Below are 23,819 nucleotides of genomic sequence, written 5' to 3'. Positions count from 1 at the left end.
TGTATCGTGGGTGGAACCGTGTGCGTAGTTGTGTGTGTGCGTACACAAGACACACCTCATCCTCCTCTCCAGGGACAGGGAGCAGATCCGTCTCCAGCGCTGGTCCAGGTTGCGTGTGGCCACCTGGATGGAATCGTTATCGCTGCTGGAGGCGTCCTCGTCATGCAGGAGCACGTCACAAAGCGCCAGGACAGACGCTACTCCCTCAGTGTGCTGCTCGATGTCTCTCTGCAGCTCCTGAACACACACACACACACAAACACACACACACACACACCAGCATGTTAAAACTGCATTTTTCACTGTTCACTCTGTTCTGGTAATTTCTGGAGTTCAACAGCAAGTAAAAAGGCATGAATAACCACAGAAGCCAGTGTTCAGTGTTCAGTGTTCAGTGTTCAGATGTTCAATGTTCAGTGTTCAGATGTTTCTACATGTCTGCTGGTCTGGCCGTTGCCTGCCTGCTGCTCGGCGAGTCTCCGGTGGATCTCGTCTCGGTGCCAGGCGCCGTACTCCGTGGGTTTAACCAGCTCCATCTCCACGTGGGACAGCCAGGGTTGCAGGTTGCTCATGCTCTTGTGTAGCTGCTGCACTGTTACCAGAGTCTCCTTCAGCTTGTTCACCCTGGACACAGTGGGGGGGGGGGGGGGGGGGGGGGGTGTAAGACACACACAGATTTACATCCCCCTCTCACATAAACACACACACTCAAAGGCACGCTGCACACGGCAGACCCTTTTGCACCAGTGCGCTGTGTGTGTGGCGTCCTTCATATCTCTGGGGCTCACATGGGGTGTCCACTGGAGAGCTTGTCTGCGTCTGCTGTCTCCTGCTTCTCCTCCTAAAAGCTTTCATCTCTCACAGCATGTCTCAAGGTGTCTCCCCATCCCTCAAAAGTCACCATGGCAACATGGCAACAAGCTTCCACGAATGCCCTGGCTTAAAGCAAGTAACCATAGCTACCCTCACTCCAGATACCCAGCACAGAGGGCTCTCAGTTCAAAAGTTGGACCTCTGCTGTCTGAATGCAACTGTCTTCTGTAACTAATTACAGAAATAAATTAAGAAAATGTATTTATTTTAAATGGATTTGGAGAATAGAGCAGCTGAAATCTAGGACAGGGCTTCCAACGTCCCGAGTTGGACCAGTTTTATGGAAACAAATTTTTTTTTTTCAAGAAAATCAAGAATTCTTCCACTCATCAGCAAGCATATCCATAAATCTGACAAACATGGCTTCTAGACACTGCACATGGGTTGATGGTTGAGTCCAGTTCGCCACACTCACGCCTACACCCAACCGGAAAAAGGGCCTAAAACCCCCCGCTGAGGCGGAGCTGGGGCACGTACTGGCGGCCGACGGCTGTTTCATGCTACAGGAGGATTACACCAGGCAGGCACGCAGGGCACGATCAGACCCCGGTCATCCCATTGTGGAGGACGGCGGTGACAGCATGGCAGCAGGAACACTGTGACGGGCATGACAACCGCACAGCGGGGTCTTCACTACACGCCTGACCCCATTGTGTCCTGTAGCATCAGGGCTAATGAGAGATGACTGAACCTAAGCACCCCTAACACTCCCCTCCCGCCCCAAAGGAACTGTGCTGTACATGAGGGCCAAGAGCTCCTTTTGCCATATGGCAAAGCGAGGGTGTCTCTCACTAGTAAGGGCTGGATAAACACACTCCCTCCCCGCCTCCATCACCAGTGCCATCTGGCTGCCTCGTGTCTACGTCACGCATCAGAACTGCACCGAGACACACGAGGAAAAGCCCACAACCTCATAAAACCTTAACCTCATAAAACATCGTAAAACCTCACAACCTCATATAAACTCACAACCTCATACCTCAACCTCTTAAAACATCGTAAAACCTCACAACCTTATAAAACATCATAAAACCTCCCAACCTCATAAAACATCGTAAAACCTCACAACCTCAAACAACCTCACAACCTCATAAAACATCACAACCTCCTAAAACATCACACAACATCATGAAACCTCACATTCTCATAAAACCTCACAGAAGGGATCTTGAGCTCCCAAAGGGAAACTCGCTTTTCAAAAACTCAACAGGCTGCCACTACCTGTGGCTGCGATGAAGACTATTCTGGAAACATCTTGGAAGATTAAAGTGAGACTTATAAAGCAAAGGCAAATACCCTGTTACATTCTCCATTTCTGCATAAAAAATAAAAATGATTGTATCTTTAAAAATCTACAAAAGAAATGTTACAAATGTCGTTCATTAAGCACTGATGAAAGCGAGGGACAACCAAACTCAAGACCACCAGGAGAAACCCATTCATGTGCAGACATGCAAAAGACCTATTTAACAATATAGTGCAGCAAATACAGTATAGAAAGAAACTTCATTCCCCTAATATAAAAATGAAAGATGTTATAAACTGGTGAAAACATTTACTAATTTACTTTCCTCATTTTTAAATTTCAAAGTGGTAAATGAAGAGGAGGATAAATTCCCTGTGAAATTTAAAGCTGGTACAACCTCACATAAGCCTTCACCTCACATAAGCAACAAAACTGCCTATTTCGCACACAAAAAAAAGCTATGGTCATAAAAGTTTAGACATTTAAAATAGATTCTTTAACACTTCCCTTTTGCCATTCACCTAGTAAAACAACATGTATTTTAACCCCCCACCCCCCCCCCCCCCCCCAAAAAAAATTGCAGTTGAATGGCATGCTGCTTTCAACCATACAGAGGTTCAAAGAAGGAACCACCCCAGTCCGAGTGGACCAGGGGCCCAGCTCACAGGAGCGCAAGGGCCCGGTACCACACTCTCACACACTATGAGTTTCCCTTACCTCGCCTCTATGTGGTCGAACAGGTCCTGCCAGCGGTGGTTGATGTGGCACAGGAGGCCGTGGACCTCTGCCTCCTTGGCCCGGTGGCTGGCCACGAGGAGCTGATCGCCGAGCTGTTTCAGGTGCCTCTTATTCTCACTGAAGAGGCTGATCTCCTCCATGCAGTCCTGCCAGTACAGAAGACAAAGAGCTCCAGCTAGTGCCTCTCACCACGTTTCGCTCGTTAGCGGATCCACCTTAAAACCCAGCGGCCCGTTAGCCACACGGTGCCTAAGTGTGGGCCCGGCAGCTGTCACAACCACGGCCTGGCTCTCAGCGGGGACGCTCTTCAGGGGCCGAGCGCTCTGGAGGTGCCTTTCAGACCAGCGCTCTCTTGTTCGCTTGAATCTGGAGAAGAAGCTCATTGACCCCGCGGCTTTTCTCTCCAGCCGTTTTTGTAGTTACACCTGCCTTTTTTGTGGCTGGGTTTTCTCTCTGGTGCCTTGGTCTAGCGTTACTTTAAACAGGCAGCTACTGGCTGTTGCCAGTGACAACGCCCTGGAAAAACAATGTCTGTCGTCCGCTCTGTGATCATTACTGCTACACTCCTGCAGAAATCTCAGCACTGAAGTGTGTGCTAATGACTGCCCTAGGCATAAAGCAGCACTCTTCAACGATGAGAGCATCCGCATATTAAAGGCCATTGTTGTGGAAGAACGAAGGGAAAATTTAACAGTTGTTTCCTACATAGAGGGTGAACACAGAACTTCACACGTTTGGTTTGTTATTGGTTTTACGTGGCAGACCTGTTCACAATGTTCTGTCTCAAACTTAAAGTTAAAACTTTAAACAACGAAAACATTTTTCATTGACGTGTATAACTGAGCATATTTAAAAGATTAAAAAGTTATAGAGTTTTAAGGATTACAAATATGTAGGTGAAAGGATATCGCCTGATGACAGCATGACTGTGATACACACCCATAGCCATAGCCATAGCCATACCTATGCCCTTACCCATACCTACACATGCCTATACCTGTAACCTCATACAGCTACTCAAAATAAGACCTATTTATCCTCCTTCTGTCCATGTTACCAACATACCATATTAGCCCGAGGCATCATGGCATAACAGAAATGAAAGTAGTATAGTATATAGTATAAAGTTTCTTCTCACACTGATACCTCAACAAGCAACAACCAGACTGCCTCAGGCCAAGCCCGTCTACACTTCTCTTCATGGAAAGTCATTTCAGTCATTCACTTAATGCCACTGGGAGTGTGACGTGGGCGTTACCCTCTTTAGGTTGTCCACCATCTCTTCGATGCTCAGGTGTCCTTCGCCGTGGGCAACCTTGTGCTCCATGTGGTCCAGCCACTCGCAGAGCTCCTTGTTTTTGTCGTTGAAAATGATCCAGGCATTCAGACGGTCTGCAATCTCTTGTTTGCGCTTGGACACCTTCACACAGGCATAAAACAGCGTAAACTGATTCTGCATTAGATTAGCCAAACAGACGTGAAATTAAAACTGAAAAAATTGTTTTAATTGCTCTTTCAAGATGTCACAGGTGACAAATGTCATGCTAAGGCACTGGACTCTTCTGTTTGAACACAACTTTATGTACATTAGAAGTCTAAATGCAGACCCTTAAGGAAGAAAGTTTTATCATGGAGATGTCTTTATAGGTCGTATATTCTCACGGGTGAATCTTAGCCCAAGCCAACGAAAGACCACCCACCCCTCCGTCAACAGTGCAGAGCTCCAAAGGCACTCTTTACAACACGGCTCACAGCAGTGCTCTGACTCAAATGTGAGTTATACAATCACATTTCAAGACAATTCTGAAAATCCGCCACACTGAAAGGCAGGCCAATGTGAGTGGCCATTTTTTTCTTAACACAAGGCTCAAAATGCCTCATATATGGGAGCCTTTCAACCAAACACCATGGAGAGAGAGAGATACTGTCCTGCTAAGCTATGAATAAACGCTTCAGCCTATATGTCTCCAAAGCTGTTAGTGCTGCCAGACAGTAGGACTTCCTTTATTAGTATGCCCAAGCACCAGAGCCCAATAGGGGACCCTGACAAGGCTGTCCCAGTTCACCCAGGCCCCACTGCCATTCAGACTGTGCCCAACGTTCCTTTTACACAGTTCCATTAGCCTCACACCTGAGAATGTAGAAGAAAGTACAATGACGGGATCTTTGCTACGTAAGTGCCATGGTTAACAGAGTGAGAATCACAAAGAAATTGCACTTTCGACTGAAATTTGGCAGGTCTATTTCATAATGGCCACTTAGTAAATAGAGTCTCTTGTTCACCATTTAGGTTTTATTGGGGTCAAAGGATTAGACTTACATTGTAGCCAGTGTCTGAGTGTCTTTTTCTTTTAGGTGTTTGCTAGTTTCATATGCTGGATCTGTAGCATTTGAAATGGCTGACAATTCCTCAGAGACACTGGGCTCTATTGTGATTCCTGACAGCTCAGGACCTCTGATTTCCTTAGAGAACACAAAGGACCTGGACCGAGTAGACTGAGCATGGACCTGCCTAACCATCTGCCTTTCCATTCCAGTGAATGACCCCACCTGCAACCTGTTGTCCTCTGAAACACCCACACACACACGCACACACGCACGCACGCACGCACACACACACACACACAGGTGCACGTGCACACATGCACACACACACACAGCCTAATAGGGTTTTGGTGTTACAAGCCAAATCCATAACAGCTACACAACAACCAGAAATAAATTTTTTAATTATTACTGACCTCTTTGAAGCTCACTGAAGCCACATTAATATCATCTCTCAGCTTGTAAACTTCTCGTTAACACATAATTATCCTTATAATAATAATACTGCTACACCAAATTCAATACTACTACTACATTTACCACAGTTAAGAGGAAACCTACTAACATGAAATACAGACAGACTTTTCTCCCTCCTCCAAGCATTACCAACACTTGTCGGCTTTAAACAACATTTTGGTCAGTTTTATTAGTGCTCTTCACCCTCTTTTCTCTCTCGTGTAGTGATGTAATCCCACAGCGGTGGGAGCATTGTGTGTACCAGACCTGCTTGAATAGCAGGTCCTCAACCTCGCAACCCCCCACCTACCCTCTGGCCTTCACCCACCTTCAGGCAAACCTCTTCCCACTGGCTGTGGAGTTCCTCCAGCTGTTCCTGGAGCAGCGCGGCGTCTCTGGGCAGCACGTACTGCGACACGTCTGCCTTCATGGTGGCCAGCTCCTTCAGTCCTTTGGCCCACATCTCCAGAGCGTCCTCGTCCTCCTGCATAACACAGTGGCCGGCACTAAGTCTCTACTGCTGCACGCTAAGCCTAGTTGACTCTCTCGTTCTCTCTCTCTCTCTCTCTCTCTGTCCTGGATTAAGGCCTGCCGGTCAGGAAGGGGGAGGGAAACAGGCAGAGAGGGGGTAAAAGGGGCAGTTTGAGGGGGAAGGGGGAGGGGGGACATTACAAACCCATAATAGCCCAGTAGGGGAGGAGGGGGAGAGACACTGTGTGTTGGTACTACTGTTGGGCTCATGTGTGATCTGTTGTTTCAATGTTCTGCCATTGAGAGTTTCTGTGTGTGTGTTTTTTAACAGATTACTCCTCCCTTTCATGGTTTCATCAGCACACAACCAAAATAAGATTAGCTCAGCTTCAAAGCCACATGATTCCATCAAGTCAGGTGTCCTCTGAACATATATGGTGCTAATGGGTCAGTTTTGAAAACAGAAGCTCATTGATGACTTCACTCGTTGATCAGAGCTGAATCTCTTTTCCTGCAGATTATCAGTCAGTGCAGCTCTGCATCATTTTCATAATTAATCAGGTCAGCAGCAAGTCTCCATTCATTGTTTAAATCTGACAAATACCTTGAAGAGTTTCTCTTGAAGTTCCTGGTTGTCTGGCAGTGGTGCCTTCAGTCTGACAGAAATCTCCTTTAGTTTAAGAGCACTGTCAGCAAATCCAGCCTCACAACTGCTCCAGTTCTAGAATAAATCAGGAGAAATTGCATTAATGTCTCTCTGCTTGCTTGTAATCATAATCATTTGGCATGTAACTGAAATCAGTTTCGGATGTCCCCATACTGCTGTTCTCAGACCTGAAGCCACTAATGAGCTGAAGAATTACCTCAGTCTAAGTTAATCATGAATTGTGTGGACTTGACTTTGGTGTCTGGCTGCTACGTTGTCCTTGCAGTGTTAGGATAACTCGGGAGGATCACCACAGTTAACTTCTAGTTAACCTATGGAGGTTCTCATTACTGTTATCCACAGAAGAACCAGTCTGAGCTGGATGTGTGTGGCCATGACCGTGACGAAGAAACCACTGTATCTGGCGAGCGCCCCGATGGTAAAGCAAGTTTATATGTACAACACTGTAGCATATTCACAGTGGCAGTTCACACTGGGCTCTTTTATCCTAGTATGTCACTCCACACCTTCACCTCCACGTATCACATCCCAAACACTAAGACTGGATTCCTTTCAGAATTGCGTTTTTGTGTCTTTAACCAAAAGTCAAAACCAAATCATCTTTATTATTTCCATTAATAAGTAATAAGAACTATGTTTCTGTAAGAGATTTTAGGGAACTATCAAATCAGATTCTACCAAAACTACAGCCTTAAACAGTCTGTTTTAAAATACTTAGATCAGGGGTGCTCATTACGTCGATCGCGATCGACCGGTCGATCGCGAAGGAAGTGTCGGTCGATCGCGAAGGAATGTGCGTAGATCGCGTCACATAAAATAGTAGTAGATGAATCGCACATCTGCACTGACGGTTGTATTTTGATTGACATTCACGGTAGCCAATCTGCAATCCACTCAACAAATTACGTTCGCCACCCCCCCCCCCCCCCCCGCTCAACAAATTACGTTCGCCGCCACCCCGGTAGATCTTTCTGACTTGGTCATCTTATAAGTAGCTCGCAAGCTGAAAACTGTGGGCACCCCTGACTTAGATTCTTCTCAATCCATGTTCAGTTTGCTGGATGATGTCTTAAACTTTAACTTAATGGTATCATAATTATTTTACAATGTACTGTGAGGCATCATCAGATACACCTTTACTTTCTTAGGCTGGTAGGCAGCTGGTTCTCTTGAATAATGAAAGAAACCTGTGAACTTGATACACTGAAATGTGCAACAAAAGAAGAAATAAGGTGGTAAAATGGATCCAAATGCACTATTATGATAATGTTATGTGTACAATGTACTGCACTGAGCATTCAGACTAACACGGCTCTCTAACCCCCAGCTGGCCGCAGGGCTGCATATGAATATGAGTGAACAATGATGAAGTTTGGCTCCTATTGTGATCCCAAACTGCTCCCTGTCACCAGTGACTCAAGCGTGCGAGAACCATGCTGCTTTATATGTAGATTAGATTACATCTCATCTGTTTGATCTCAACTCCCTGTTCTGTTTACCACAGTATAGCAGAGGAAAAAAAAGTGAGTAGGTAGATCACTGACAGCTGCACAAGAGTACGACACAAACCACCAGGACTTGTGACACGCTGAAGCTATCAATGCGTAGGTGGTAGATTTTCTATACAAGAAGAAGGCACCGCCACTGAGGTTGATTAAAAGCCATGTCAGGCCTTTTCAAATTCAAAAAGATCTCAGGGGCCTTGAAATGTGTGTGATTTAATGTAACCGCGCTGAAGTGAACTGGGTTTTCCACTTATAGGCTGAACATTCCATGTTCCAGCATAAAACCTTTAATTCCGCTGTTCTGTTCACAGTAATAATACCACGCAGCCCTGCGTCACATTACTTCAGCCCAGCGCTGAGAATGTACACTCTTTCACACAGCAGCCTTATCACAGTTAAGGCAATCACTATAATCCACCCACAGCAGGGGCTTTTGGTCACTTACCTGAATGACGGTCTCCGTGAGAGCCTTCCTGTTCTCCAGTAGGCTGCAGCTCTGCTCCCAGGCCTCCTGCAAGGCCCGGAGCTCCGTGGCCAGCTCGGACCGGGCCTGTGCGCCTGGACGGGACGAGATGTGCCTGCCTGCCTGTATAGTCGTGCCGTAGAGCCGCTCGTGGGAGCCCAGCTGCTGCTGAGCCCGCTGAGGGGAGACAGGGGGCGAACATGCAGTCTAACAGCGCTGGAACTCTATGATAAATGTACGCAGTTCATGATAATGTGATAATCTACCATGTTGCTGGCTAGAGCCTGAGGAAGGATTTTCCCAATTTATCATTCATATGGGTCTTCACAATTAAATGATGCCCAAGATGACCACAGAAAAGCTTAAGTAAGAATAAATTCCATTCACGACAATTTTATTTCTTATTCTTCCACACTCATACCTCATAGTCCTGAATGGACCGTTGGAGCTGTGGAAGGCTGCAAAGCACCAAGCCAGCAGGGGGCAGTAGGGGTTCCAAGTCACCAAGAAGCCGCCAGAGCCTTTTCATGCCCGCTCTACAGAACCTCCACTGTTGTGCCAGCTGCTCCAGGCACCTGCTGCGCTGGCGTAGTGTGCGTAGGGTGCCCCGCCAACGCTCTCTGAGCTGGGTCAACCTCAGAACCAGATCTCCCCTGGACAAGCCAGGATCAGCACAGCAGAAAATGAGCTTAGCATTATAGCATCATTAGCACTGACGACAGATCCATTAGCTCTGTGTAATGTGAAAACGGCCACATGTCTATAAACACATCTGTAACAACCACACATGAATTACTGACAAACTCTAGGTAAAACATGAAATGAACACAGCTGCCCGAGAATGAGCTTGAGTGGAAATAAAGAATGATTTCACGTCACGGCTGTGCCATGTCTGGAGAGTAAGCCAGCTTGTTTGGGAGCTGACCTCCTCACTTGAGTTATGATCTCAGCTGGGTCTGGGTATTAAGCCCGGCTGGAAAAAAACCCCGCTACGGATCTCTGGAAGGCGCTGCTTTCAGTCGGGAATCAGGAATCGGTTTGGTTCTGCAGGAGCGTGCATGACCCAGCACAGAACAGGAAGGATGCAGCGGGCTGACGGCCGCAGCGTGTGGTTTGACTCACCTGTCTGCTGCTGGAGCTTTCTCCATCAGGCCCAGGGCCTCGCTGACCACGGCCGCCAAGAGCTGCTGACCAGCCAACACTTCTAGCTTCAGTTTCTGAAGAGATACACATGGAAAAGCAACAAAGCTTCAGTGTCAGGGAGATAGTGGTTGTATCGTTTTACAGTATGTGAAATATCCCATGGATAAACTACTGAGTATATGTCTTTGATGTGACAGGAACAGACTCCTTTTTTTCCAGATACTGTGTCATGGCGTAAATGCATAATCTACACGTAAACACAGAATGAGTGTAAAGTGTCAAGAGGAGTTCAGTCACTTGACCTGGTGAGCAGTAAGTTGCTCCTTTACGACAGAGTCATGGCCAGAAATATCACTACAAAGGGAACTCTCCATTGTCTCCAGTAGGGCCATCCATGCCTGGCACTTCTGCTGGAAACTCTGTGCACACAGCTGCTCAGCATACATCTCCCTATCAAAAGAACATCACACGTAACATCACACAAAAGAACCATCTCTCCGTTTACTGGGCAAAAAAAAAAACAAAACACCAGGCACGTTGCAAAGGGGAACGGATCATAATCCTGGATTTGATCTTGGCTCCTGGGATAGCGTAGCTGGTTTGGAGAAGCACCCACCTGTGTCTGTCTGCAGCCTGGGAGAAGAGCCTCACCCACCGCGTGTTGAGGGCCCGCAGACGTTCTGCCTCACGCCCCCCCATGACAACTCTGAGACCCTGCTCGTTCAGAGCACCGAGGTCAGGGGTCAGGCCACTCAGCTCCAACAGGCCCAGCTTACAGGACACAGAGAGCAGGACAGAGGTAGAGCGTGAACAGCTGAAGGGGTTCATCTGAGACTACAGAGATTCACATATTTATTTATATATTATATGTTAATGTCATTTTTGGTTGGAGAAACCTAGGAGTCAACTAGCTTACCTTCAGGCACTCTATGTTTGCAGTGGGGGAGGTCATTAGGCCTTCAGAGCTTTCGAAATGTTGTTCCAGAGAATTCAAATGATGGCTGAAGGTAACATACTCTTCTAAATCCTCCTACAGAACATGCATACATAATTATGGTCACTCGTGTATTCTGTTGTATTCACCAAATTCAGACCTCACAGAACTTGTCTTTCTTGTAGAAATGTTATAGCTGAACCAAGGAACCAAGCACCTTGAGGTGTAGCCGTGTCCTAGCCAGAGCCTGGCCCAGATGCAGAAGATCACGTGAGAGTAATCTGGTCTCTGATTGGATGAGAGGAGCAGACTGGGGCTCCATCTGTGCAATAAGTAGCTTTGAGGTTTCCCACACCTCCCCGGCACTATTCTGCAGTGATTCCATTTTGTCCTCCAAAAGCTATTAAAGACACATAGGAAAGGTGTAAAACATGAGACTAATACAGGACTGAGGCAAGATTAATAGAGAATGAGAGACAGATGCATACAGACACAGACAGACAGAGAAAGGCAGACACATGGACAGACAGACAGACAGAGAAAGGCAGATGATCTATGTTTATAGAGAGAGAGAGAGAGAGAGAGAGAGAGAGAGAGAGAGAGAGAGACCGTCAAACAGACAAAGGAGTGCAGATACTGATTTATCACATATCATTCTCACCTAATCACGCCTGGCTGTGACAGACATGTTCTCCTCGAAAGACTAAAAGTGCAATCACTTGTTTACTAGTTTGTTCACCATGCATTAGATTGTATACATTTGTTTCTAATTAAAAGTGTATTGTTTATTTTGATTCACAACCTGCATCCACTCTGAATCATAACTTTTTTTATACCTTTGTTCTTCTCAAGAAGAGCTCTCTCCTTAGCTTGTTTATTATTTTCTTTGTACAACTAGTACTGTTTACTCACTCAGAAATATCAGACCATTTCTTAATTTTCCTTGCAGGGACCAGGACTGATATTTGAAAGGGTCTTTCTGGTATAACTCAGGAGGCTTCTCTGAAATTACTCATGGTGCTTCTCCGAGAAGGAAAAGCTGGATGTTTATCCGAAATAACAGTGCACTCATCTGTGTCTCTCTGATCAAGTGCTCCACATACAGGTATTTTTAGCGATGCCACTTCCTATCTGAGGACTCAATGTCCCCCTAGTATGAAAAGCTCCTCTGATTTATTAGCTATAGAGCAGATCCCCCAAATCAATGACATCTTTTCCTCACAAAAGCTATTTTGTTTGCACTATATCGTTGTCAGACGGAAATGTAAGTCAGCGTATGGCCAACGTAACTATATATATTTTCAAACTGCGCTGCCAGGTCTTCCCGTCTGAGAGTGTGTATGCAGCAGCGTGTGTGTTCTGGTCTCCCCGCTGTGGTCGTGCTGGGGAAATCACTCACTCGGATGGCGCCGACCCTGCTGTGAAGCAGAGCTACTGGGTCTTCCTGCTGTGCGCTCGGAGGGCTCAGGAGCGCCTCGTACTGCTCCCAGTAACCGCTCAGGCGCCCAGAGCAGTCCCCGTAGAGCCGCCTGTACTCCTGCCAGAGCTGCACCGCTGCCTGAGCCTTCTGGAGCTGCCTGTCTACGTCCTGGATCGTCGCTGTCCATCTGACACACACACACAGACACACACAAATTTAGAACGTTTTTTGTCAGAACCGTGGCCATTTACACTTAATTTACATGTTGTGTACACACCTCCACATCAAAATAGTTACAGAAAGCTAAAGCATTGATGAAATATACTTGTAGATGATTGCAGAGTTCAGTGTGTACTGGAAAAAAGAGACTATCCAAACATAATGTGCACTCGGTGCACATTACTGCACAGGTCGCAGAGCCAAGCCAGAGCTAAGATGGGTTCATCTACAAAAGCACTCTCTTCATATCCTCTGCTTTGTAAATAATGGATTTCACATACTCTAGATCCATCTCAGAGTGTAATCCAAAACTCAAAAATGCCGATATGTTGCATCACCTAAGTGAACAGTCACATTTGGAGGGAAAAACTCCACAATTCCCAGTTCTGGCATAATGTCTTTCACAAGCACTGAACAGACTGCTGTAGAGGCTCTGAGTCAGGGCCCAGTGGACAGAGCGCAGTTCTGGTCCTGCTCTGTTCAGACCCCCAACCACCCCCCCTTCCCCCCAGCTCTGCCTTAAAGCTGTAAGTAAGGAGACAGCGTTCTCTAGACGAGACATGATTTGCAGACTGAGTTAATACTTCCAAGAACCCAGCATCTCCTGTCGTGTGCTTTAATCAGCGTGGCTGGGATCTCTCAGCAGCTAAGTAGGTGTGGGCAGCAGAGACACAGAGAAAAATGAGAAAAACATCACAGAGTGGCTCCTCCTACTTCTACATGACACTACAGTCTGGGCCACACCCACCCTAGCAAACCAATATCTAAGCTTGTTCATAACAGAATACCTACCTGCACATAACTAACACACATAATTGTTTCCAATTGGTCCAGGGGGAGAGGGGGAGTGGTCTAGGGAGAGAGGGGGAGTGGTCCAGGGAGAGAGGGGGAGTGGTCCAGGGGGAGAGGGGGAGTGGTCTAGGGAGAGAGGGGGAGTGGTCCAGGGGGAGAGGGGGAGTGGTCCAGGGGGAGAGGAGGAGTGGTCCAGGGGAAGAGGCCACAGGGAGCCATTACTCACCGTGTCTTCTCTCCATTCAGGCGAGCAGACAGGAACAGAGCAGAGCTGGGGTGGACTCGGCTGCTCAGGTCTGAGCACAGCCTGGCTAAGCTGCTCCACATCTCCTCGGACTGGACCATCTCCGTCTGAAGCTCCTGTGGACAAGAGCCATCTTCACACTGCACGACTAATGCCGATAGATTTCTAGAGAGGCATGCAAGTGTCTCCAAACATCAGAAAGAACGTAATGCACACTGGACATTCCTTTTTGCCAAGGTGTGGTCAGGGTGTTGAGCTATTCCTAGGTCATTTATTTATTCCTTTAAAGTATACCTGAACAGGTTTCAGCTTCTCACCTGGAGCTGGTCTGCATGATCTTGGCTTTGCTGCACGGAGAACAGTGGGCCTCGCCTGCACTGCAGCCTGTAGGCCACGCTGGCTGTTCCCAGAGCAGTCGTCCTCAGCGCCGTGTTCCACTGAGTCCACCACTCCTGCAGCTCCGCCAGAGACGCCTGCACTGTACACAGCTGCCGCGGCGAAAACTATCACCAAAGCATTCTGGGTAGTCATTCTATACATGTATATGGGTAATGTAAATTACCCAGTATTGCTGCCATTTAACAAGGCTGAAAGGTGACCTCTGCTTCCTTCCATTTACTTCACAAACCACCCGGCTCCGAGCAGTATTCAGAGTGTCAGCATACTTAAAGCAGATTGTGCTAACTCACTTCCAGATGAACCAGGATAGATTTAGACACAGTCTCATTGCCAGGGTGAATCAGATCAAAGGCCAGGATCAAGACATCTTTCTCACTTTGGCAACGTACTGCTATGTGGAATGAAACTATGCTGTGGTTTCAGTTTGATGTGAGGAGTAAAGAGGTGAGGACCCACTTGCTGCCCGAGAGCTCTGCTCTGCTCTCCAGTGCGCTCCAGCTGGGCAGAGAACACCTGATCTCCTGCATGCCGCCCGCCCCCCTCCTGCTCCATCGGGTGGAGACCCTCCAACTGCAGCAGCTCGGCAGACCTCAGCTTGAGAACATCCTCCTCTCGCTGCACAAAAACGGGACCACGTCACATCTGTTGCATTCAAGCAAACCTGCTGGTCTCTAGTCCTGCTGGTCTCTAGTCCTGCTGGTCTCTAGTCCTGCCGGTCTCTAGTCTTGCCGGTCTCTAGTCTTGCCGGTCTCTAGTCCTGCTGGTCTCTAGTCTTGCTGGTCTCTAGTCCTGCTGGTCTCTAGTCCTGCTGATCTCTAGTCTTGCAGGTCTCTAGTCTTGCTGGTCTCTAGTCCTGCTGGTCTCTAGTCTTGCAGGTCTCTAGTCTTGCTGGTCTCTAGTCCTGCTGGTCTCTAGTCCTGCTGGTCTCTAGTCCTGCCGGTCTCTAGTCCTGCCGGTCTCTAGTCTTGCTGGTCTCTAGTCCTGCTGGTCTCTAGTCCTGCTGGTCTCTAGTCCTGCTGGTCTCTAGTCCTGCTGTGTCTGAGTTACACTTCCACACTTTCCTAAGAATCTCTCATGTTTGCTACATAAAATGGAAACGGTTAGCTATGCTAGGTTAGCTATGCTAACCTGTGACTGAGCGTCTGTGTGACTCTACAACATGGTGCAAAATGCTATGTGCTATGCTAGTGTACTAATGAGATGAGAGGACAGGCAGATTTAGGAGGAATCACCAAAGTGATGGTGCATCTCTTATTTCTGCACACAACCAATGACCAAAATCCCTTCTGTGTCCCTCTCTCTCTCTTTTCCACAGGCATGCATGATGTTCATCTAATTTTGGCTTCAAAAAAGAAACCTTGGTGATTTGTGAACACTACAGATTTCACTGAAGGCTGAAGGCTCAAACACAGACCTTGCAGTCCTCCAAGACCTGCCGTATCTGCGTCCAGCCAGCTGGCCTCTCCATAACCCTCAGCTTCTCCTCCAGCTTGGAGATCCAACTGCGTAATCTGTGTAGCCAGCCCTCTCTCTCCGCACAGGCCAGCGTCCTGTACTCCATTTCATGCAGCTGCAGACAAACAGTATTTGACCGTGATTACGAGCTGCACGTGGAGTTTCCACAGACCAGAGGCGGCGGCAGGATCTCTGTCCCCACCTGGCAGTCGATCTTCTCCCGAAGGATGGTCCAACGGTGACTGAGCTCCCCAAGTTGCTCAGCACAGAGCAAACGCTCATTACGATTGGCTGGTTTGTCCTCTGAGCTCACCTGCTCAAAGGACTTGTTGAGGAAGTCTAGCCATGGCTGCCAGCTTTTCACCTCTGCTTTAGAGTCCTAAAGAAAGGCAACAATCAACTCTCCCTCGCATTTATTTCACATTGAGCCTGATTTCTATTCTACATTTAATTTACTCAAGTTTCTCAAGGCACACTACTCATAAAGGACCTCTGAATGAACTGAGCCATGCTGGAGTTTACTAAAAGAAAGGAGGAGGGTTTGTGGATGGAGAAGGAGAGGGATACCTTCATCCGCTGCAGGACCATGGGGAGGCCGGCGGGTTCGTCCCGCTCCCCAGAACTCGCCTGCTCCAGTCTGCTTTCCATGCGATCCAGCCAGGAGGTCAGCTCAGCCACCACCTCCGAGCGGGGCAGGCCTGCCAGCAGCTGGGACAGAGAGCGCAGGGGTGGTGTTAGATGATCTGCTATGGCAAGTTTCACTGTCAGATCTACACTGAGCACAAGCGTTCATAGGGCATAGACATAACAGCCTTTGATAAAAACAACAGTAAAACAAAACAAGCAAAATGATCAACCAAGCAACAGTAAACAAACAGAAAACCACCTAGACGGTCATGAGGAGTTCACACCGAAACAACACACAGGTGGAACTCTGTGTAGATACGAGAGTAATTGGGCAGAAAGAAAAAGAGATATGGAGAAAGGAGACGGAGAAGCATGAAAGAGAAGAGCGGGGGAGTGAGAGAGACGGGGAGGAAGAAACATACAGAGAGAGACCGCGTACCTTCTGCACACTGTGCTGAACAGAGGGCAGAGTGTCTCTGAGTTCTGCCCAGGCTTGCTCGAGCTGGACCAAGCGTCCGCGCAGGGCCGGGGCGCCGCTGGCCGACAGGTGCAGAACATCGGTGCCGTCCTTCACCACCGAAGCCATCTGCTCGGACCTGCTCTCCAGCTCCCTGACAAACACCTGCACCGTTGAAAGCACGGGTTAGAGGCACCGCGGAGCCGCCGTGCTCGGGCACAGCAGACGGAAGAGATGCTAAGACATCGGGGGGGGTGAGGGTCAGGCACCATGAGCTGTGGCAGGAGGACTCTGGCGTCCTGTGAGTCTCCCAGGCTGGTCCAGGTGTGCACATGTGCGAGTGTGCTAGTCATCCACTCCTCCATCTCAACTGAGCTGCACTGGAATCTGCAAAGCAGGTGCAAATGTGCATAAAGACACAGGCACAAAAACAGCAGCGTGCTAAACCTGCGACTTTGCACAGATCACAACAGATCAACAACAGAGCCATATGTTTAGCACTGAATTATGTGTGAGACTGACAAGTTGTTCTCGACTGTGATGCATGGAGTGCATGTCAGAACAGGACAAAAACACATTAATGTGCAGTGTATAGGGTCTCTAGGAGTGAAGCGTACAATGAGATACATGCAGAGGCCACCGGGTCACGTGATCTGTGTGTCACACCTATCGTAGCTGACTCTCATCTCCTCTGTACGCTGGATCTGCTGCTCCAGCCGTCTGTGGAGAGACTGCCAGTATGCCTGCAGCCCAGCTCCGGGGGCAGCCTGGCCGTCCTGCTCCCAGGACCAACAGGGCGGGTCCTGCAGTGTGCTGGCCCAGTCCCGCAGCATCTCGACCTGGGGCCTGCAATCCTGGAGGAGCCCTCGAACCCGCTGGGTGAGCAGGAGGGATGCAAAGACCGGAGAGCAGGAGAGACAGAGCAAATAATCGGGTCAGTGAGGAAGAAGGAACGAAAGAAAGAATAGAAAAAATGGGAAATAAAGTAAAAGCTTTTTCAACATCTGCACTCAGCACTGGATCCTCATCTTTCCCTCCCTCCCTCTCTCTCTCTCTCTCTCTCTCTCTCCCTTTCTGTCATTCTGTCTCTCTCTGTGCATCCACACCATTCCTTTCAGTGCTATGGCAACACCAACCCCTCTCGAGCACTGGCCTTGGAACAGGAATGAGTTTGGCGTAAATCTATTACCGCTGGTCCAATCGGCTCTGCTCACCGTTCTGCATGAGTCAATCGGGCTGAGAAATGAGCTCCTGTAATTGTGGGGGAAGAGAGGACAGGAGAGCGGAGAGCGAGTGGAGAACATGGAGTTCTGCAGATATGGAACCTTCTTTCCAAGTAATTTGATTTGGAATGGAGTGTGCTAAAAGGGGGCCTGTGCGTCTGAGAGCCAATGAGCCCCTCACAAAGAGACACCCCCCCCCCCCCCGGACCCGCCATGCTTCATGTAGCAGAGCTGCTCATGGTAGATCATCTGGAGGATCGCCAAATAACTTGTCTGAACAGGATGGACCTCCTTATCGCCCCTATATCACCCAGTCTAATGAGATTTGGCACAGAGACAGATGAACATCGGCTGGTAAAAAAAAAAGAAAAAAAAAAACAGAACAGGAGCGACGAGTGGCCATGAAGCTGGTGGGGGGGTCTAACTACACAATCAAGCTGCCAGCGTAGGCCAAGATGTTTTTTTTTTAGATTTGAGCGCAGCACCTAATCCAGATGGGAATTACCAGAGCAGGACACATCTCACAACTCCAACATGTCGTAACTTAAGAAGTTCTCACTTGGTAGTGGTGCAGGAAGTGCTCGGGCTGTGGTTCCACCTCAGGGTGGAGGTCTTCGCTGGTTAAGGCCCCGTCCAGCTCCTCCAGTTGTCTGCTGAGCCTCCCTCTCATCTTCTCGTACTGAGACCACTCCTGCCACCAGCACCCAGCAGGACGCAGGGAGAGGGAGCACACACGTCATTCACCGTCATTAACGGAACAGTGTTGGTACAAAGGGCTGGTTCATTTCTGAATGTTTTGAATGCTTCTGTGTGACTGATAGCAGGGCATCTCCTCCCTTTCCAATTCACTACCTCAAAGTGCTGCATACACCGTGGATGTTGAAGATTGACTCTGAATCAAAAGGAATCTTTTGTGCCTTTCTGCTTTTATAAGTTCAATACACACTTATTTGTACAATACACAATTTATTTGGATTCAAACGCAAAATGTTTGGAAGCCCCGGTGTGTGGGGCAGTGCACTCTGGGTAGGAGAGCTCCTCCATAAATACCTGTATGTTATACTGCATGTGGGCTCCTTGCTCCTGAGCCTGCAGGAGCACATCAGAGACCAGCCGCTCTGTGTCCTCCTGGCCCTGCAGTGCTCCCTCCGGCAGCTGTTTGGACAGATGTGCCATCATCCCATGGTACGTCTTCAGCTTGTGGAAGTACCTCTGTGAGCACATTCATAAAAAACAGGTGAAAATGATCAGTAATGGACCCATTTAAATCAGAATCAGCCACACCATGCACGTGATGTCTGATCTTCTCTCCTCCACATGCCTGATTTCATTTACATCATTTTCATCCATCATCTCGCCTGACAGTACAACGCTAAGTGGTGTAGAATGGTGTGTGAGGAACGCAGGAACGCAGGAACACAGCTCCGGGCCTGGTGGATGTGCGCCACACCTTGTGTTGTGAGAGCAGGTTCTGGAGCTGCTGGCAGGTCAGAGGCCGCGTGCGTCGGGTGCGCTGCAGGCGTTCAGAGCCCAGCTCCACCAGAACCTCCAGGCCCTGCAGGAGAGCACGAGAGCACCGGCGTGTCGGAACCTCTCCCGCCGCGTCCGGCAGGTCCCGCAGGGAGGTCCACACGCCACCCCCGCACGCTCTGACAAGGACAGAAGAAGCGGACAGGACAGTCCGTCATGCTCAGGCGAACGGGCCGCGTGTGGGTGGGATGGACTCGATCTGCAGGGGTGCGTTCGCCCGCGTGTCGCCCTGCAGAAGCGAAAGTTCAAACGAGGGCAGGGACGTTGTACCTGCTCGCTGGGCGTGTCCTGATCCAGGCAACTGGGGCCCTGCTGTGGTGCTCCAGCCTCCAGCACCGACACCGGTGAGTCCAGCAGCTCTTGGAGTCGGGGTGTGTGACCCAGCCACTCGCTTAGCCGCTTCTCCCGACACTCCAGGGCTCTCTGAAGAGAAGATACGCAGCTGCGCAGAAGCTCCAGGCAAGCAGACGACTCGGGAACGGACAGCACAGCGAGATCCAAACCCAGGCTGCTGGTCTCGGTGCCCACGGAGGCCAGCTGAGCTGACAGACTCTGGGAGAGCAGGAAAGCAGTGGCCTTGCATCAGCAAGGGGTTACCTGCTTATGGGCGAGGTTACCTGCATTGGGGCGGGGTTACATACTTATGGGCGGGGTTACCTGCATTGGGGCGGGGAAATCTGCATAGGGGCGGGGTTACCTGCAGGATCAGCAGCTGGAGCGGACCTGCCTCCTGGGTGTTCTCCATCGGGCACCGCAGTGTGTGTGTGATGCTGGAGAGTGTGTGACTCACGCCGGTCAGAACCTCACAGAGCTCAGAGCGAACAGCGTCTTGGAGCTCTACCGTAGCCTGCAGAAGACATGCTACTAAGGTGCGAGCTAATGGATCAGCCTGAGGACGAGCTGAACTGAGCTCTGCACTGGGACAGGAGACACGTGGACAGCCCCGAACTCACCAGCTTGCTGTGTGCGTTATGACGAAGACGGCGGAGCTGCTCGGTATGTCCACACAGTTCCTGCGTGAGACGGAATCCAGCGTCGTCCCACACCTCTTCCTCACGTGACCCACTCATCTGTAGAGAGACGGACAGAACCCCATTATAACAGTTTACAGCGCTGAAGCCCATCGTGGAAATGGGCTCACACATACAGCACGGTGTGTGAGTTTCTGGATTTCGTACAGGATTGACACGGGCCTCTGCTGACGATCTGTCTGGCTCTGTGTTGACCGAGTCCAGGAGAGTTTGTAGGCTGGACAGGAGCTGCACCCAGCTGAAGGGGGACCTCACAGACTCGGGGTCAACGTGAATCATCTCACTGCACATACACACAAAGACAGAGGAAACACGCCCTACTGTTTACTACGATATATCCGCCGTCTCCCACAGGACACTGATACAGAGTTCCTCTGTGCAGTTCATGCATTGCAACAAGACTCCCGCATGCCTTCAAGAAAAAATGTGTGCGACACGACCGTGAGACCCGGCATGAGGAACAAATGTCCAACCTTGTGTGCATCCCAGATGGGGCCTGATCCTTCTGCGCCAGATCGGGGGGGTAGCCATGGCAACCGATGGCTTTGATCAGATCCCTCTGTTCCTGCAGCTCAGTCTGCACTTCCTGCAGGGAGAGGAAGAAGAACCACACACACTACAGTTCAATGCGGTTCATTTTTAGTGAACAAACTAGTATCTCATAATACCTCAGTAGCTCATCCTACAGTAGGTGAGACATGAGGCATTATAAGATGATGGAGTAAATGAAACGTTACCAGTGCTGTGTGCTCCTGAGGACCAGTGTGTGTGTCTGGATGAGAGATCATCAATGTGGTCATTGAGTTCTCCTCCATCTCACTGACTGGGCTGGTGGCCTCTAGGACCTTACTGAAAGCAGCCGGTATCTCCACTCCTTCCTCTGTGGGTCTGTGAGTGGACCTTTCCTCTTCCAGATGGTCAGTTATCGTCCCCTGAGGGACTGTCTGTGTCCGCGTGCTCACAGCCTCCACGTCAGGAGCTACCAGAACAGGCTTTACTGCAGACGTCCCTGTCTCTCCTGATACGAGTGCTTCTGGAATCACTCCTTGTGTCTCATCCATCGTTGCAGGATGTCTGATGTCCTGACGCACATCCTCATTATCAGAGCTGCTCGTTTCAGATGGTATGGTAAGTTGTGAAGCAGGCTCAGCTGGTGTCTCCAGAGACTGGACAGTTGTGTCAGGGACAGAACCCCTGTCTTCAGCAGCTGTCCCCCTGTCTGTCGTCACAGAATCACGTCTTTTAAGATGTGTAGGTGAAGTGGTTTTAGCTTCGCTTTTCAGTGGCACAAACTCAGTGGACTCTGTTTCTTTGGGAGTTGATTCCTGTAGTGTAAAAAGTGAATTACAGGTGTGAACAGTAAGAACACATTCTGCATGTGTGTACACCACAGCCTGCTTCACTAAAAGATGCAAAATGCTACTGAATTTACAGAACTTATCTGAACAGAAGGTGAACTTTACCTTGATAACAGACACCTGCACCACGGTGGGGTCACTGGGTTCAGCAGTCTCCTCAGTCATCAGAGGTTCATCTGGGTCCTGGTTCAGATGGATCAGAGTGGGAGCAGATGGGCACAAAGCAGTGAGAGAGAACACACACACACCACTCAACCTCATTCATTACAAGAGTGCTGTTGGTACAACATGCTGCTTAATGGTTTTTACACACTGCTTAACGAGGGGATGTTTTAATTATGAGAATCCTGCAGTAATGTGAGTGATAACCAGTATGATGCTTTAATTGATATTAATCCACTGACTGTCATAAAGAGCATTTGTTCAGAGTAGTACAGATATTGGAGGCTACATTTCTAAATGTAGTGAGAGTCTGTGAAGGACTGGACCTTAATTAAACAATACTACAATACTACATCAGTTGTTTATCCACAGCATGACTATAAACCTTTATTAATGCACAACCTCAACGTCCCACATATGATGTAGTTGCTGGACATTATGTGGAGTGACTCCACAAATGAAAATCAATCTTTCCACCAATTTTCCTTTATTTATTATACCTGTATATTTAGATTTTAGACAATATTCAGCTTGCTCTGCACCTCTTGCTGGACAGCAAGGATAATCAACTACATGTGCAACAAGTTCAGTGAATAAGCTAGTATCAATACCTCAGTAGCTCATCCTAATCCAGTGAGAGCTTATGAATGATAATTAAAGAGGTGAGACTATATACAGTAGTGTGTACAGTAAGTGAGACATGAGACATTATGAGATGATGGAGTAAATGAAACGTTACCAGTGCTGTGTGCTCCTGAGGACCAGTGTGTGTGTCTGGGTGAGATATCACTCCTTCCTCTGTGGGTCTGTGAGTAGACCTTTCCTCTTCCAGACGGTCAGTTAACGTCCCCTGAGGGACTGTCTGTGTCCGCGTGCTCACAGCCTCCACGTCAGGAGCTACCAGAACAAGCTTTACTGCAGACGTTCCTGTCTCTCCTGATACGAGTGCTGCTTCTAGAATCACTCCTTGTGTCTCATCCATCATTGCAGGATGTCTGATGTCCTGACGCACCTCTTCATTATCAGAGCTGCTCGTTTCAGATGGTATGGTAAGTTGTGAAGCAGGCTCAGCTCTCTCTTGTGTCTCTGGTGTCTCCAGAGACTGGACAGTTGTGTCAGGGACAGAACCCCTGTCTTCAGCAGCTGTCCCCCTGTCTGACGTCACAGAATCACGTCTTTTAAGATGTGTAGGTGAAGTGGTTTTAGCTTCGCTTTTCAGTGGCACAAACTCAGTGGACTCTGTTTCTTTGGGAGTTGATTCCTGTAGTGTACAAAAGTGAATTACAGGTGTGAACAGTAAGAACACATTCTGCATGTGTGTACACCACAGCCTGCTTCACTAAAAGATGCAAAATGCTACTGAATTTACAGAACTTATCTGAACAGAAGGTGAACTTTACCTTGATAACAGACACCTGCACCACGGTGGGGTCACTGGGTTCAACAGTCTCCTCAGTCATCAGAGGTTCATCTGGGTCCTGGTTCAGATGGATCAGGGTGGGAGCAGATGGGCACAAAGCAGTGAGAGAGAACACACACACACCACTCAACCTCATTCATTACAAGAGTGCTGTTGGTACAAAATGTTGCTTAATGGTTTTTACACACTGCTTAACGAGGGGACGTTTTAATTATGAAAATCCTGCAGTAATGTGAGTGATATTCAGTATGATGCTTTAATTGATATCAATCCACTGACTGTCATAAAGAGCATTCGTTCATAGAGTAGTACAGATATTGGAGGCTACGTTTCTAAATGTTTTGAGAGTCTGTGAGGGATTGGAACTTAAACAATACTACAATACTACAATACTATATCAGATGTTTATCCACAGCACAACTATAAACCTTTATTAATGCACAAGCTCAAAGTCCCAAATATGATATATTTGCTGGACATTATGTGGACTGACTCCACAAAGGAAAATCAATCTTTCCACCAATTTTTCTTTATTTATTATGCTTATGTATTTAGATTTTTGACAATATTTATCTTGCTCTGCACCTCTTGCTGGTCAGCAAGTTTATTCAACTACATGTGCAACAAGTTCAGTGAATAAGCTAGTATCAATACCTCAGTA

At 48.4% G+C, this 23,819-nt stretch overlaps 1 protein-coding gene across 1 annotated transcript in view; it reads right to left on the bottom strand.

Annotated features, from left to right (window-relative positions):
• The window catches only part of syne2a (spectrin repeat containing, nuclear envelope 2a), a 79,858-nt gene that overhangs the window by 7,864 nt on the left and 48,175 nt on the right, over positions 1–23,819 (bottom strand). Inside the window, 36 exon segments of the mRNA XM_077018216.1 lie at positions 56–237; positions 462–624; positions 2,837–3,003; positions 4,116–4,277; positions 5,967–6,122; positions 6,714–6,830; positions 8,727–8,921; positions 9,166–9,397; positions 9,867–9,961; positions 10,190–10,337; positions 10,504–10,658; positions 10,804–10,917; positions 11,039–11,221; positions 12,221–12,428; positions 13,479–13,612; positions 13,814–13,984; positions 14,352–14,510; positions 15,310–15,465; positions 15,553–15,729; positions 15,918–16,058; positions 16,417–16,599; positions 16,704–16,821; positions 17,101–17,309; positions 18,217–18,348; positions 18,708–18,869; positions 19,108–19,298; positions 19,300–19,306; positions 19,458–19,739; positions 19,885–20,034; positions 20,141–20,257; positions 20,366–20,501; positions 20,692–20,804; positions 20,956–21,543; positions 21,682–21,759; positions 22,478–22,999; positions 23,139–23,216. Coding sequence (XP_076874331.1) covers positions 56–237; positions 462–624; positions 2,837–3,003; positions 4,116–4,277; positions 5,967–6,122; positions 6,714–6,830; positions 8,727–8,921; positions 9,166–9,397; positions 9,867–9,961; positions 10,190–10,337; positions 10,504–10,658; positions 10,804–10,917; positions 11,039–11,221; positions 12,221–12,428; positions 13,479–13,612; positions 13,814–13,984; positions 14,352–14,510; positions 15,310–15,465; positions 15,553–15,729; positions 15,918–16,058; positions 16,417–16,599; positions 16,704–16,821; positions 17,101–17,309; positions 18,217–18,348; positions 18,708–18,869; positions 19,108–19,298; positions 19,300–19,306; positions 19,458–19,739; positions 19,885–20,034; positions 20,141–20,257; positions 20,366–20,501; positions 20,692–20,804; positions 20,956–21,543; positions 21,682–21,759; positions 22,478–22,999; positions 23,139–23,216 — 6,281 coding nt within the window.

Source organism: Brachyhypopomus gauderio, chromosome 9 (genome assembly GCF_052324685.1).
Source record: "Brachyhypopomus gauderio isolate BG-103 chromosome 9, BGAUD_0.2, whole genome shotgun sequence".
NCBI classification, from domain to species: domain Eukaryota; kingdom Metazoa; phylum Chordata; class Actinopteri; order Gymnotiformes; family Hypopomidae; genus Brachyhypopomus; species Brachyhypopomus gauderio.
Note: the sequence above shows the minus strand (reverse complement) of the source record. Positions and strands in the feature narration are given on the sequence as shown.